Below are 15,751 nucleotides of genomic sequence, written 5' to 3' on the forward strand. Positions count from 1 at the left end.
CATAGGGCTACTCACGAATCGAGTCGGATCGCGAGCGACTCGAATACGAGCTCGGTCAATATCGAACTCGAGTCGAGTTTGAGCTCAAGTTTGAGTTCAAAAATATTAAACTCCCGCTCGCGTGCCAAATTATATATATATATTATTTTTTATTTTAATAGTAAAATTACATATATATCCCTAATATTTTATTATATTGTTAAAAAATTATTATTTTATTCATTTTTAAAAATAAAAATAATTATTTTTATTTTTAAAAAATAAAATAATTATTATTTTTTTATTTTAAATTTCGAGCTTGACATTTTAAACTCGTCGAGTTCGAGTTTCATGAAATTAACTGGAGGCTCGACTCGATAAGGTCAAAACTCGACTCGACTCGGATCGTTTGCACTCCCATGCATGTATAATCTTTTGAAATGAAAAAGAAAAATAGCCATATTTTATTAAATTCATAGTGCGAAATCTGATATGCTAGTAGATCAATCGTTGCAGATAAGGCTTTTGACGACGTGGTCAAGGTTGAGAACCTATGATTTAGTGCTCCTGGTTCAAGTTTTATTAATAAGTATAATTTTCTCTCAACTAGTAAGTGAGTATTCATTTGACCACTAGCTAATAGGTTAGTCCATATACTACTGAGCTGTGCATATGCTTTTGCTATTGCAGATTTCTTGTAAATATTAGTTTAAAAATGAAAAAAAAAAAAAAGGTAAAAGAGATCAACCATTAATTCGTTTCTCCAGCCTCACGCTCCCTATTTTGTCTTTTTCATCACGCGGCCTGCTATTATGTCTTCATCTTCGAAGTGATGAAGAAGAAAGCACTGAAAGCAAGCAGTGAAATCGCCTCAAAATAAATCTTTGTCGTATCCGATGTGAAGGATAAGATTTACTATTAAGTAATTAGCCTAAAACGACTCTGGTCATGTGTGGTTGTAGTTAAATTCACCGGAATAGCCAATCCGGGGGTTTGGTTGGATGAGTCTTGCATGCGTTTCTGGTATCACAATCTGCGAAGTTATTCCATTGGATCACACAGTTTCCCTTGCGATGGCTACATTTAGTAAGAAGAATTCTTCAGTAAGAGCACATGATTACATTTGTTGTCCCACCTGATCTTAGATTGTTTATTGATTTAATTTTATTTTTTAGGGGGAAAAAAAAAACTTACACCTTCACCTCTCTCTTGACCGTCGTGTCGTAGTCATATCTCATAAGTCATGTACATTTTTAGACAATTCTAGAGTTTTGTTGAATTTAAAGGTTTAAACTATAAGCTTAGCCCTTATTTGGAATGCAATTTTTCTTTAAAAATATTTTTTTATTTATACTTTATGTAAACACGCTTCTCAATAATTTTTTTTTACTTCACGTACGTCAAATTATTGTAATATAATTTTCTATAAAAATTTCAGAAAATAGCAACCCATTCCCCCTCAAACCCATTGACAAAGGAGATAGGCAGCCATAACTGCTTGCTCGGAGATAAAGCTAGTCAACTGGGGACTGTTGCATTGTCCACGGGTGGTTTAAAAAGATGGGCTGTTGTAATCTTGGGTCTGGGGTAGTTCGAATCCTACCATATCTGGAGGCTGGACAACGTGCCAAATAGGTAAAATAAGGCTATGCTTCGCTTTGCTTTCGCTTTCGTCGATGGGAAGGCTACAGTTTGCACTTTCTTTTTCTCTGATTCGCACACAGGATTAAATAAATTAAATGCAAAATGCCACTCTTTAACTACCATCATTATGTGATTTCATCCTCAAACTACTAATTACTACTACTAAAATGTGTCACTATACTACTACTCTCACATTGTTTAGAATATTACGCTAATTCGTCTCCAACTTTTCCAATTGAAAAAGACCGCATTAGCAAGTCATAGTAGTAATAAATTGTTTGCCCGGGGCTACCACCGAAGCGTTTTTTTCTTTGCTCCCCCAAGTCTCATGAGTGGTTGTCATTGCCGCATCTGCAATGACTTATTGACAAAATAATCAAATTTCTCATAAAACTGGAACTAAGTACATCGCAAGAGTTTATTGATGCAATGATGATGTTACGGTACGTAAAAGAAGAGATTAGAAAATTTCAAGGGTTTTAGTTATAAGTAAATTTTATATATACTGATAGTGTATATATTGTCTTAATTAGATGAATGTCACGTAAGTAATTGTCATATCTTTTTTCCTTCCTATTGGGTTGGATCAAATTAATGTTGTTGGGTAAATTGCTGCAATTCATATATAGTTTGGGAGGGGAAGGGGGGCATATCCCAAATAGGATGAAAATTGAAGGGTGCATCTGCAATTGACACATGAGTTTATGTGCTTAGAAGGAAAAAACAAACAACCCTTGCTTTCCTGTACTATTGCATGCCAGTGTTTGCTTTTCTCTTTCACACAGCACACCCGGTGAACAACGCACTCTCGAAAGACAACACAAACTAGATCAGATGAGCGTAGGGATAGGAGCAGTAGTAGAGGCAGAGTAAATTATTATCGACTGTAAAAAAAAAACTAAAATTTTTGACAAGGAAAAGTTTGGGTTAGTTAAAATTGAAGCCACCTCTCCATCATCTCTGAGTTACTCCTATTGATTATTTGGATTGTCCATTTTTCTCAAACAAAAAATTTCTATATTTTTTTATAAATATAATTTTTATTTATCTTTTTATCTTATCACATCAAATATTCTTTTTAATAAAAACTTTAAAGAATTACGTGTCGTTTCATCTCATCTCAAGAAGTATATCAAATCATTACAATTCAAACAGGCTCGCTGGGGGGGGGGGGGGCGGATGGGGTGGGGTTACGTTGTCGATTCCTAGGGTCTCAATTAGTCGTGGAATCTTCCGATTAGAGGATGACATATGCACAATGTGCGGCCTAGATTCCAACGTAATTTGAGTAATAATTGTTTTCAGATGCAGCGAATAGGGAGTGGAGCAGCCTCGTGTGAAGAGCGTGCGAGGAGGACAATTAATATTAAGGACACCAGAGGCGGACCCCACCCAACTTCTTTTCCATGCCTTGTTGGCTACTTGCTACTTGATTGGAGAGCCGAGCCTGAAGCCCCACCAAAATTTGTCATATGTTACGGTCTTCGGTGACTTCGACGGAGTTTCTACTTTCATCGAATTCTTCCCTTTTTCCTTTAATTAGACTAGATTAAATTATAGAAATTCTATCATTGCGATAAAAAAAAAAGGAGCCTGAAGCCTCTTTATCAATTAAGCTTCGGCTGCATTTCTTGTTTGTTTGTTGGTTTTCTATTCACAACTCAAAAAAGTCAATGGTATCCCTGGTTTCCATCAATGCATAGTATTACACTAGTTATTGAAAATCAATTCATTCAGGAAGATTTTTTTTTTCTTTTTTTGCAACTTGTGAGTCCGATAGCAAATGGCAAAAGGTCACAACCCTTCGATTAGCCTTTTAGCTAGGTTTCATTTTAGAGAAGGAAAGATGAGAAGAACAGAGCATAATCATTAATTATCGAATGTACGCGTGATAGACATTTAAAAAAAAAATTAATTATATATTCACAAAAACGTCACTCGACACCCCTTAAAAAGTTCCCATCATTTGTCATGACATTATGAATACATGATGAAATAATCTAGTTATGTACATTCTTTACTTTTAAATGTATAAATCTAACATAAGTCCTAATTGTTGTATTTGAGTTCACGACATTTTACTATCTAAAAGATGTGTACGTGTCGTTACCCTCTAACCAATACTAATGACTAAACTCAACCCTTCAATCCTTGAAAGCAGTGGCTGGAGACTAATTAGCGAAGCCTAGCTCTCCCTATGTCACAAATTTTGCTACCCTGAAAGAAAATGCTGGTAAGAAATTGTGAATCGAGACCCCAAGATCAGAACAGAAGCACCTGCATACGAGAGCAGCTGTGGAATCAAAGCAAGCCAATTCCCACTGGGAGCCAAGCCAACTAGCCAAGAAGCCAGCAGTAGCAGTGCCAAGTGTTTCGTTCAGTAGGCTAGGCCAGCTCAGCATATGTGATGCTACCAGATTTTTTTAAGCCGCCAAACTGCCTCTTCCCTTCTTTTCTTCTCTTTTCCTTCCTTTTCTTTTCTTTTCTTCGGTTAGGTGATAAGGGCGCGCCACGACAACTCCACCTCGGCCACTTATTTTCGTACCCCAGGTAATGTCACCCGAAAGCGACATTAGCCATTCAAAAGACAATATTGCCCTAACACTCCCTCTCTCCTCAAAAGAAAAATAAACAAATAACCTGGGCTAATACAGTCAACTCACATGGCACGTCCCTTTCACTAAAAAGTATGCGACGTACCCGTGCAAAAATAACAGTTGTTGGACAGCTGACGCAAAGGGCAATTCTGTAAATCCATATAAACAGACCAAAATAGCTGCCCCATTAATCGATTTTAGGAGTGGCAATAAACAAATTTAAGCTCTATTAATCAAACCAAAATTGTTAACTAGTGCTATTAACTTTTTTTCTCTCATCTCTCTCTCTCTCTGTCCTCTGCTTTTTACGTAGTTCAACTTGCTGCCCCCTCCCTCTCTCTCTCTATATTCATTTCTGCTGTTCTCTCTCTCTATTTTTTGTCTTCCTCTTTCTTTTCCCTCCGTCAAGATTGGTGGGCTAGGTCGGGTTCTCATCAATGGCGTCACGGATTTGGCAACTTTATGCTCTTTTTTGTTAAAGGGTATTCGCTATTAACGGTTTCTTTCTTGTTTAATTCTTGTCTGAAATAGAAGTGTCTGATTTATTACTCTGGACACTTGAGACTGGCTGCTGTTTCCGGAATCCTGAGTCATATGCAGTGCATTTATATATGCTTCCCGTTTTATGTTTTCATTTATTTGGCTATTTGATGCTATTTTCTTTCTTTTCTCAATTGTAGCCTGATACTAGACGTTAGCTAAAAGGTCAGTGTTTGTATTGACTTGGTACTACTAAATTTCCTAATTTGAAGCTGAATGGCTGTCTGGGCTTTCAGTAGCTGAGTGTTTAAGATAATTTATCCAGTGTTTTGATTTTGATTTTGATTTCATTTAAGTGATTATATTTTGGGTTTTAGCAAAGAGCAGATACCGAATAAGTATTGCTTGTCTCCTACAATCCTAGACGAGTGGTTATAATCTTGGCATAGTATTGAAAAACTGCACTTTTTTTTTGACAATTAGTTCGATAGTTTGATTGCTGAAAGATCCTTCGTAACCTTCTTGGTGTCCCGACTATCCTTTTTACGGTATCATGTACTGATTTGGATTTGATAGTCGTGGTATAGTATCCTCTTTACTTATGAATTTGTGTGTTCGCTGTTTTTTATGATGTGTGTGTGGCTTTGACAAACTAGGGAATTTGACTCTGTATATTTAGTTTTTATATTTACTACTTCATTTGTTGAGTACATATAAGTTAGTTAAACAATAACAGACTGATTTTACCTTCAAATGAAGATTGACATGTGGCTTGAAGAGGCAAGAATATGTAGGGCTTCATAAATTTGTTAGGCAATTGAATTTTTTTAATGCAGTGCTCCCCAATAATACGACATAATTGATTTGAAAAAAGTTTGCAAAATTTTGAATCAAGTATGGGAGTAGCTATGTTTCTAGCTATAGAAATTGTAGATTTTGTTCTTAGTTTTGGAAGTTGATTAACTGCAGATTTATAACCAATTGGTTAATTCAATGAAAAGAGAAGAAAGAAGGGACTTTATAGACAGTTGTTTTCACATGGACTTTGAAAGGGTTTGTAAAATTCAATCCTGATAAGAAAACTGACATTGTTATCTTCTATTGGGCTTTTTGGTAATGAGAATAGCATCAGGGAGGGGACCCTAGTCACTACAGATCCAAATATTGGCTGTATGGAGCAGTCCCTTATCAAGTAGGATGACCTCTTTGTCTCATTAATTGTTATTATGCTATCCTGTTGGGGAATTTCCCATCTCGCCTGACTTGAAAGCTATAATTGAAGTATGTCCCGACTTAAACGAAGGATTACAACTTATGGTTTATCTATTAGAGGGTTTGTTAAGTAGACCTGACGCTGGCTGTTGGTTTGTTGTTATCTCATTAATTGTTATGAATTTGCAAATACACATTCAAAATGTCTGCTGAGTCTTTAAACATCAAGCCTCCAGCCAAGTGCTTCTTTGGCTTTCGTTTTTGGATAATTTACTTGTATGGATGTCCTCAATAACTACTGCTTTGGTATGGTTTGGTGTTGCTTTCCTTGTCTCTTCCTCCTCCATATGTCCTTTACTTTTATTGTTGTGGACCATTGGCTTAAGTGATCCGAGCTGTACGCTATATTCTGTGTAGTCATGAACATTTGTTAGTGAAGTGGTACTCCCATTGTATGTTTAAGTAGCGAAGAATTGTTACATTGTATTTCCACTCTTTTCAGGTGATCAAAGCTTGAGGACTTCCTAGCAAGCAGTCCAAATGACATCCCTTTCCGTATCACTCCTGTCGTCATGGTGTCAAGGATACAAAAGCCATAACAAGTTAAGGAGGTTAAAGAAGTATATCTGGTAGTTGGAGTTGAGACTTTCTGTATAATGGATAGGTCCGATACGTCAGGTTTTGTGAGTGGTGGATGTAGCTTATTAGGGTTTCTTTTATTTGCTTTTGACTTGTTGATATACAGAGATTTCTGTTAGTATTTTTTAATATCCTCGTGCTAGTTGGTCATCTTGATTGTTGATAGCATAAAAGCAGCAGTAATGGATTCCCAAAAGCCTGCATTGTTGTTCTCTTCACCTGTTGAGCTCAAGCAAAGTAATTTCAACGACACTGCCTTGCGATTGGATTGTTTTGGTTATGGAGGAAGTAAAAACACTGGATTTGGGAGAAATCACAACAATGCTGGTAGCTGGGTTAATCATACAAATGCACCAGATGATGGATGCAGGTTGGTGCTTGGACTGGGGCCAACACCCAGTGCATACTCGGATAACTATGAGGTTGGGGGTAACAAAAAGAAAGGAATTACAGCTATGGTGAGACAAGGGCTATCATCTGATGGGGACTCAATTCTCAAACTAGGCCTATCAGGGGGCATTGATGAACCTTCCAATTTGCTTGACCACTCAGTTTCAACACAGAGTACTTTGAACACACCTCATCATTCTGTTGGGAATAGAATCTTAATTCCTGTTGTTGATGAAGGTTCGACATCAGCTAAGAGATCAGGTGGCTATCTGACTACATTTTTCATTGAACCAAGAATTGAGAACAACAAAACTTTGGCGGAAGAACTGTTAGAAGCTGATGCAAAATCACATTGTCATAATTCTCAGCTAAGCTCTGAACCTTCTGTTATCTCTGATTATTCAAGGAGCACCGTCTCTGGGTCTATAACATCTGTAGATCATAAGACCAGCAATCCCAGAAGATGCAAATTTGATGGGTGTACGAAAGGAGCTCGAGGAGCAACTGGTCTTTGTATTGGCCATGGAGGTGGGCAGAGGTGCCAAAAGCCAGGATGTAACAAAGGTGCTGAAAGCCGGACAGCCTACTGTAAGGCCCATGGCGGAGGGAGGAGGTGCCAGCAACTGGGATGCACTAAAAGTGCTGAGGGAAAGACCGACTTCTGCATAGCCCATGGAGGTGGGAGACGCTGTGGCTATCCAGGAGGGTGTACCAAAGCAGCACGAGGAAAGTCAGGACTTTGCATCAGGCATGGTGGAGGAAAGAGATGCAAGGTTGAAGGTTGCAAGCGTAGCGCTGAAGGGCAGATTGGTTTGTGTATCTCTCATGGTGGTGGGCGCCGCTGCCAATTCCAAGATTGCAATAAAGGAGCCCAAGGTAGCACTTCACTCTGCAAAGCGCATGGGGGTGGAAAGCGATGCATATTTGCTGGGTGTACCAAAGGAGCTGAGGGCAGCACACCTCTGTGCAAAGGACATGGCGGTGGTAAACGCTGCCTCTTTGATGGGGGAGGGATATGCCCAAAAAGTGTTCATGGAGGCACAAACTTTTGTGTCGCACATGGTGGTGGAAAGAGGTGTTCTGTTCCGGGCTGTACCAAGAGTGCACGTGGCCGCACTGATTGCTGTGTTCGCCACGGAGGAGGGAAGCGTTGCAAGTTCGAAAACTGTGGAAAGAGTGCTCAAGGTAGCACTGACTTCTGCAAGGCCCACGGTGGTGGAAAGAGGTGCAACTGGGGAGGGGGAAAATGTGAGAAGTTTGCTAGGGGAAAGAGTGGGCTATGTGCGGCACACAGTAGTTTGGTTCAGGGACAGGAGGCAAGCAAAGGTAGTATGATTGGACCAGGTCTCTTCCATGGACTTGTCTCTGCTACATCTGGAATGAGAAGTACCGTTGACAAGACATACTCTTCATGCGGAGGGAGCATGATATCAGAATCTGCTGACTCTCTGGAGATGCCAGCAAAAAGGCAACATCTCATACCTCCAGAGGTGTTGGTTCCTTTGTCGATGAAGGCCTCATCATCTTACTCGACACCATTGAGTACCGAAAAGGAGGAAGAAAGGAATAATGGAGTTGGAATTGGCGGCGGCGGCAGCAGCAGCAGCAGCAAGAACCACCTTGGAAACGGCCTTGGTTTCGTTGTTCCAGAGGGGAGGGTCCATGGTGGTGGTCTGATGTCGTTACTTGGGGGTAACTTGAGGAATGGAATCAACGAGCGTTGACGTTCTTCTGGCAGACTTTTCAGTTGCTAGTAGTATTATTCTTGTGTTGATAATCAGATCATCCTCTAATGGTGGGAACTGTGTATGTAAAGAGCCCGATATCGTGGGTTGTATTCAAGTAAAAATTATTATGACTGTTCAATAAGACCATCATTTGTTTACGTACCCGAATGAATCCTGTTGTTCCGCGTTTTTGTCCTCAAAGCTTTTACCAGGACGGCAGCATAATCTTTACTTATAAATGCTTCCGCGGATGCTATCAATTCAGGGTTGTTTCATTATCATTCCTACTTTAATTTTACTAGTAGACTTTTTGGCACAATTATCAAATATACTACGGAGAATTTGATAATTCATAAATTCCTAATTGCTCCAGGTGGAGAAATGGAGAGTCTTGAACGTCAATTCTTTTTTTTTTTTTTTATAAAAATAATTTTGTGTCAATTTTTTTTTGGTAATATATGATCTGAACTATATAATAAGGGAGAAGTAAAGGTTTGGGGTAAACAATTTTTGTCTATTTATATATTTTCAACTTTACCCTTATCAAATCACTTATTACTTTACCACCTAAACATGAGTTACTCAAGTAATTATCCGTATTTATTTTTTACCATAACTATCTGAACACATCTTGACAAAATAATTGCCTTTAAACATTATAACTATCAAAATAACCATCACTTGATGGAGCAAAAAAAGATTAAAATACCACAATTTGCTTTAATAATAAAAATCTTATGCAAAATTAATTTGCAAAAAAGTATTTTTGAATTGCACACACATTGCTTGTGCCTCTAGCACTGGGTGCTTCTAGTGCCCTTTGTTCTTCCTTTTGTGTCTTTTAGGCTATTTCTGGTGTACCTTTTTTTTTTTTTTTTTTTTTAATTTAAAAAGTTGGGTGATTTGTCACGGCGATCTTTTTTCTCCTTTTTTAAGTTCATACAACAGGTAACTCGAAACTCGGGAGAGTTAAGAGGCTATGGTACAATTTGCTGCTAAACTATGAATATAACTACAGCATTGCAGACCTAGAAAATTTTGGGCCAATTATTAATATGTTAGGGTGGTTTTCTTGATTAAATAAATTAATGTATAGGTAAATGTTACATCAAAGAATTTATCCCTTTATTATGTATCTCAAGTTTGGGGATAAATAGTATGCGTAGTCTAATCTTTACTTGGTTAAACTTCCTCAAGGATAATAATATGAGAAATTTCGTGTAATTTAATTAGACACAAATTGAAATTGGGGTAGTCTAATCCTGATGTAATTCTAAGTCAAGTACGTAATTCCATCTTTATCATATATTAAAAAGAAGAGATAATTGCGGATTTTTATTTTTTATTTTTTGGGTTAATTTTTGTAGTACTTGTACTCAATATCGTTAAGTGTGTTTGGATAGAGTATTATTTGAAATAATTACTGTAACACTTTTTGTGATATAATGTATGTGAGATAAAAAGTAATTGAAAATATAAAAAGATGAATTGAAAAATTTGTTTATAATGCAAGCGAAATATTATTTGAGATAATTTAGTAATCCAAACACACTACACTTATTTTTTACTTGTTTCAAATTCTTATTACCCCGCGCTTCCGACCTATATATGCAGATACGTACGTGAAAAGTGAAAAGTGAAAAGTGAAAACCGAAGCTTATTCGGGGAGGGGAAAACAAAAAATTATCGAGCATATGATCGTCTCTTCTTTATCAACGAGGTGTTTGGTTCAAATTTGCGCATTGCGAATTCCTGTTAGATCTTCCTGAATTTGAGCACGATTTTTGAACCTCTCGCTTTTTGTCTTTCACAGATAGCAAGGTTTGAAATATTAGCGGGAGCGAGCGCAATGTAAAATTTAATTAGAAAGTAGTATATATTGAAAAAAAAAAGCATCGAATGTCATCGAAAATTTGCTACTGTCCATCAAGTTACTGCTAGTCAAGTTACTGCTGAGTTTATGCATTTCTTACTGAAATTTTGTCAAAGGCGTTCGAATTTGGTTCCGAATTCACAAATTTTATGAATTCGATTTTTTTTTTCTGATGATTTTGGCAGATACTCTTCATGGAGAATCTTTACGGCGGCGCCGGCAATAGCAGCAGTACCAGAACTCCGAAACTCAATTCCATAAACGGCAACGTTTCTCCACTAAATCTCAATACGCCGAACTTCAACGGCCGCGGTAGTTATCAGCATCACCATCTCCGTCAATCGAAGAGTCCAGTCTTCGATCCGTACGCATCTTCGGATAGTGGCTCAGCTTCTCCCAATCTGGATTCTCCGCTGATTCGCTACCTTCGCTCGAGCTCCAGCAGTAGCGGCGGAAAATTATTATCACCGCTGGCTTCGATTGAGAACTTCGATACTCCGGCGTCGAGATCATCGCCAGTATTCAAGACGCCGTTGAATATCGAGGAGGACGTGCTTGTAATGGACGGCATTCTCGTCGACTCTAGCAACATAAAGACTCCTAAAGGCGGTGGCGTCGCGAGGATGAGGTCACCGCTTGCACCATTGGATTCCGATGGGAGGCAACCGTCATCATTGTCCTCATCGCTATCGTCGGGAGGGAGCGAGAACAGCTTTTACAAGACTGAGAAGTGTCGATCGTCCGAGGACTCCAATGCTGGCCGCTTTGGCACTAAATGCCAGGTACTAGCTTCTTTCCCGTAGCATGATCGTTATGGTCGGATCGGACGATTGTTCTTGATCTTGCAAAAATATTTCTACAGTTGAGATTAGTTTAGCATATTGACCCTGTCGAAGTCAAATACACTGGATTCTCATGTTGTACTCTGATTTTTTTTCTTCTTTGTGTTAGATAGGACTTTTTAGTTAAAATATCCCCTTCGCAACTCAGAAGTAGAAAAATATCTTGAAAGGCATAAAAGTTTGAATTAAGCAAGTTTAAAACGTGAAACTTGATATGCAAGTTCTGATTTTCTCAGTTGTTTATGGACTAAAACAGTAGAAATGGGAAGAAAAAAAAAGAACAGTAGAAATAAAGTAATATTAGGCAGGTGAATTTTTATTAGAGCTTCGGAAAAAAAAAAAAAAGAAATGGTAAATTTTGTGCATGTATTTTTCCTTTCTGATTTAGCCTGTCAGCAGCACATTGGTGTAGTGGCATCTCCATTCAACTTATGGCTAAATAGGGTTGATGGGCAATTAAGAACGGTTGATGCTGACATTTCAACATTGAAGTTCCTCTTGTGAACAAATCGTATTTTTAATTAGCTCCTCTTAAAGTTTGTCTACATAGTAGCTTAGTCCTCACGCTGGAGTCCATGATTCATGGCAAAATATCAATGGAACAAATCTTATGTCACTCGTGCCATTTTCTTGTGGTTTTATTGTGCAATATACTAAATTAGTATGGATATTTTTATATATAAGATTATCATGGAAGATGCATTAAAACAACATAGATTGCTCGCCTTTGCTATTGATCGATTCTTACTCTTTTGTCCTCTATAATTTTACCAAAGATGAAATGAACTGGAAGTTTCCTAAAGGCAAATGTGTCTCGGTCTTAGCAGGATAACCCAGACAAGCCCCAATAGTTTTAAGAGTCGTACAATTGGCTAGACTTGCCTATCTTTTCCGTGTTGCAGTACATGGGCCATTTGATGGGCCACCTTGTTAAGTATCTCTTTCATCTTTGAAAATTGAAACCATCGAAACGACTTGACATCTTATTCCAAAAGTTGGCATAAGACCTTTACTTTTAATGGATCAGTACACCTTCTAGCTTTCGTCAGCTGTAAAAGTTGATGACCCAATTATATGTTCCTTTACTAAATCGTGTAGCTTCTGCCAATCCATAATTACAGTTTGCACACGGAAAAGAAGAGCTGCGTTCAAGTCGTATCAGCAAGAACAAATTGGAGGTATACATTGGCTGTTAAGGATCTACTACTTATCTTCTTTGTTAGACCCGACGTGGACTATTAAAATTGGAATAAGCGTTCATCTGTTATTTTTCCTGTCTGATTCTGCACAGGCACAATTCTGCAAGACTTACAGTTCAGGGTCATGCGCATATGGCACAAAGTGCCGTTTTGTACATGATCAGATCAAGGCAGCTGTACCATCAATGGAACCATCTCCTACATCAAAAGTTTTGCCTACACCAAGAAGAGCAATTTCACCAATTACACTCCAAAACAAGGCTGACTTTGGCGAGAAGAATGCCTTCACTGCCTTCTCAACCGATGATTGGTCTGCCCTGGATGACGGCATTGGGGTTACCTTACCTTCTGGTTCGAGTGAGAAAACTCCCTCAAAGGAAGATGTCAACGCCCACATACAGGCAGCTCTCTATGGCCCTTCCCCAAGGAAGAGATTACCAGTGTTCACTGAGTTTTGCCCCGACTAGATGTGTCTTTTTTTTGAAGCTTTCTCCCGGTGACATGACTCCAGATTTACCCTTTGACTACAAAAACGCATATTATCCTGTTGCTGACTCGTAACTGTACAGAAAGGCAAGTTGCATTTACTGTCATTGATGTTGAAGAATCTTATACCTATTAGATAGAAACGGAATTGAATTGACAGAGTGAATAAAAAATATCAACAGCGAAGTAACCGTTCGCATCCTGGCTTGTAATCGGTATTCTGGAATAAACCTGAAATCTCTTGTACTCCTGTCTTGTGTGCTTATTTCTGAATGTGCTCTGCCAGTAGTTTGACTTTCGGGGTAATTCCCCTGTGCAATTAGAGGATAGATAATGAGTCAATTTTTGGTCAGATTGATCTCAAGGGCATGTATGTTAGAGAATTTTGAATTTCCAGCAGCTATATTTACACCCTATGCAAGAGGATTTTTTTTTTTTTTTTTTATCAGATTGATCTCAAGGGCATGTATGTAAAGAGAATTTTGAGTTTCCAGCAGCTATATGTTGAATTAGTTTGTAATTTTACATGGCAATGGCAATTGCTCAAATGAATATTTGAAGGTTGCTGGGCTATAATTAGTTATAGGACTTGCTAAAGATTCTTGATGTATTTCCCAAGTTACAGAGAGTATCATCATTCCCTAAATCTTTTATTCCCCATCTATGCACAGGCCAGCCCAGCGTACCGTTGAAAAGAAGAATGGAAAAATGCAAATCTGGATATGCCTATGTTTCCATCTGTCAGATTTGCAGATTTTGTTTGTATTCTGATCGTTCCAGGCAATTTAGACATGGTTCCGAGACTTTCTACTAGTTGTTTATACTAGTTATTAAATAGTTCCAGGTCCCTGATTGGCGGAGATTTTCTCTTTGTTTCACCAAAACAGTAGTAGTATTACTCCCCTTCCCACCAGCATTATCATAATTAACTTTGACATTGACATTAAATCACTCTCGTTGATCTGTCATTAGATGGAAGTTCATGTGCATTAGGCATTGAGAAAAAAAAAAAAGAGTGAAAGCAAAATGCTCATTCACTTTGTCTTCATGATCATATACATGTAGCGCAAGCAAACGTGCATGAAAGAGGACTACTCCATGGCCATTTTCATTCAGATTATGAAGCTTCTAAGATTGTGCTACACAAAGGTTGAGATGATGGGAAGCACCATTCTTATGAGTCAGGCTGTAAGGATAATGATTGATTTATATCCACCATAAGTAGGCAGTCATCCCCCAAGAAAGTAGAGTCCAGACCCTCCAAGTCCCAAGAGCAGACCTGTTCAAGTACTTCATCATCAATCTCTTAAATCTAACAAACTCTCAACTAGGATATTTTGCTTATACTCAGGTGGACGCATGTTTTATGCTATTTGAGAAATTAAGAAAAAAAATCAGGGATGAGATTATTTAATTTATCGTTAATTATGCAGAACAACATTGGCAGATGATATGACCAATAAATGTATGTTTTTCAAAATAAGCAGACATAGAGAGTGTACATAATCATGAGTGATATATAGTAAGACCGTGTATTCCGAAGTTATTCACTCTTCTGCAAGAAAATTGGTAAATAAATTGTGCAAATTAAATTTTTTTTTTTTGGGTCGCAGGCCTAGGCTATAATTCGCCAATGAATACGATCAATAAGGGGTTTGAAATTTTGTTAGTCAAATTTGTAATTTTACTAACCTCATGGTTTTTAACCCCTAAGGGAGACAAAATGAATAGATCATGGGCCCAACCCAAATGATTGGGATTTGGGGTGCAAAATTGTTAGTTAAAGTCTGTTTAGATTGAAGATTATTTTTAAAAAATAAAAAAAATATTATAGAACTTATTTTTGAGATATAAAAAGGTGGTTAAGAAACGTATTTATAATGCAAAAAAAAAAAATTTTTAACAAAAATTCTCAATCCAAACAATGACTATCAAGTCTTACAAGCTAGCCTACTTAATACTTTGTTAACATTTCTCACAAGAATATTAAAATCGTTATCCGCCACGATTAGGAAGGAAGCATCTAGGGGTGGGCACGGGTCGGGTACCCGCCCCTAATAAGTTTTGGCTGACCCGACCCTAAAAAATCAGATTAGCCATTTTGCGACTCTAACCCGCTCCTAATATTTTCGGGTACCCGCTATTCGGATACCCGAAAAAAAGGGGCGGGTCATAGGGTACCCGCTCCTAAAAAAAAAATCCAATAAAAAATATTTTTCACTTGATATCAACATATTTTTCAATAAAAAAATGCTTTCTAATTAACATTGGTAGAGATATTATAATCAAAATCCATACGTCATCATTCTCACACATTTCATCCAATAATCAAACCGATCTCATAAATTTAGTACATATTAGAATTATAATATCTAATAGATAAAATAAAATTTTATGATAATTTTGAGTACATCACAATTCTCACGCATTTCATCCTTTTATAACATAACAAACACAAGGATAATAAGTATTTGGCAACTTTTCCAACTTCCTTAAGGATGTTATGGTACAAGACTGCATCCAAAATGAGTCGATTGTGGAATCAAATCCGGAAAAGAATTGAACAGAGCTAATAATTTTTGAAGTATAATCAAAATAATCTTGAAAAATTTTCACCAACTTTCTTACATCTTTGGAATAAACCTTATTGCATTAAAGGTGATGAAAAAGAAAAATAAATTTC

At 37.6% G+C, this 15,751-nt stretch overlaps 2 protein-coding genes across 4 annotated transcripts; both read left to right on the forward strand.

Moving 5' to 3' along the window:
• Positions 1-4,480: 4,480 nt before the first annotated feature.
• Positions 4,481-8,830, forward strand: LOC113731710 (uncharacterized). 3 transcript variants are annotated; one of them, XM_072079677.1, is made up of 2 exons: positions 4,481-4,718; positions 6,415-8,830. In XM_072079677.1, the coding sequence occupies exon 2, from the start codon at positions 6,734-6,736 to the stop codon at positions 8,663-8,665; it is 1,932 nt and encodes a 643-aa protein (XP_071935778.1). In that variant the 5' UTR covers positions 4,481-4,718; positions 6,415-6,733; the 3' UTR covers positions 8,666-8,830. The 3 variants fall into 3 exon arrangements, with proteins under 3 accessions (XP_071935778.1, XP_027112910.1, XP_027112911.1); XM_027257109.2 differs by having other exon boundaries at positions 4,481-4,702; XM_027257110.2 differs by lacking the exon at positions 4,481-4,718 and adding an exon at positions 4,740-4,925.
• A 1,555-nt stretch (positions 8,831-10,385) lies between these two features.
• Positions 10,386-13,937, forward strand: LOC113731709 (uncharacterized). Its single transcript, XM_072079679.1, has 5 exons — positions 10,386-10,489; positions 10,727-11,323; positions 12,505-12,561; positions 12,675-13,155; positions 13,740-13,937. Exons 2-4 carry the CDS (start codon positions 10,736-10,738, stop codon positions 13,047-13,049), a joined length of 1,020 nt encoding a protein of 339 aa, XP_071935780.1. The 5' UTR covers positions 10,386-10,489; positions 10,727-10,735; the 3' UTR covers positions 13,050-13,155; positions 13,740-13,937.
• The last annotated feature ends 1,814 nt before the right edge of the window (positions 13,938-15,751 follow it).

This window comes from Coffea arabica, chromosome 2e (genome assembly GCF_036785885.1).
Source record: "Coffea arabica cultivar ET-39 chromosome 2e, Coffea Arabica ET-39 HiFi, whole genome shotgun sequence".
NCBI lineage: Eukaryota > Viridiplantae > Streptophyta > Magnoliopsida > Gentianales > Rubiaceae > Coffea > Coffea arabica.

Excerpts from the sequence above, each read along its gene's own strand:
- LOC113731710 (XM_072079677.1), top strand. The coding sequence starts at position 6,734 with ATGGATTCCCAAAAGCCTGCATTGTTGTTCTCTTCACCTGTTGAGCTC.
- LOC113731709 (XM_072079679.1), top strand. The coding sequence starts at position 10,736 with ATGGAGAATCTTTACGGCGGCGCCGGCAATAGCAGCAGTACCAGAACT. Across the intron at positions 11,324-12,504 it reads GCTTTGGCACTAAATGCCAG|TTTGCACACGGAAAAGAAGA; the intron begins GTACTAGCTTCT and ends CCATAATTACAG. Across the intron at positions 12,562-12,674 it reads TCAGCAAGAACAAATTGGAG|GCACAATTCTGCAAGACTTA; the intron begins GTATACATTGGC and ends GATTCTGCACAG.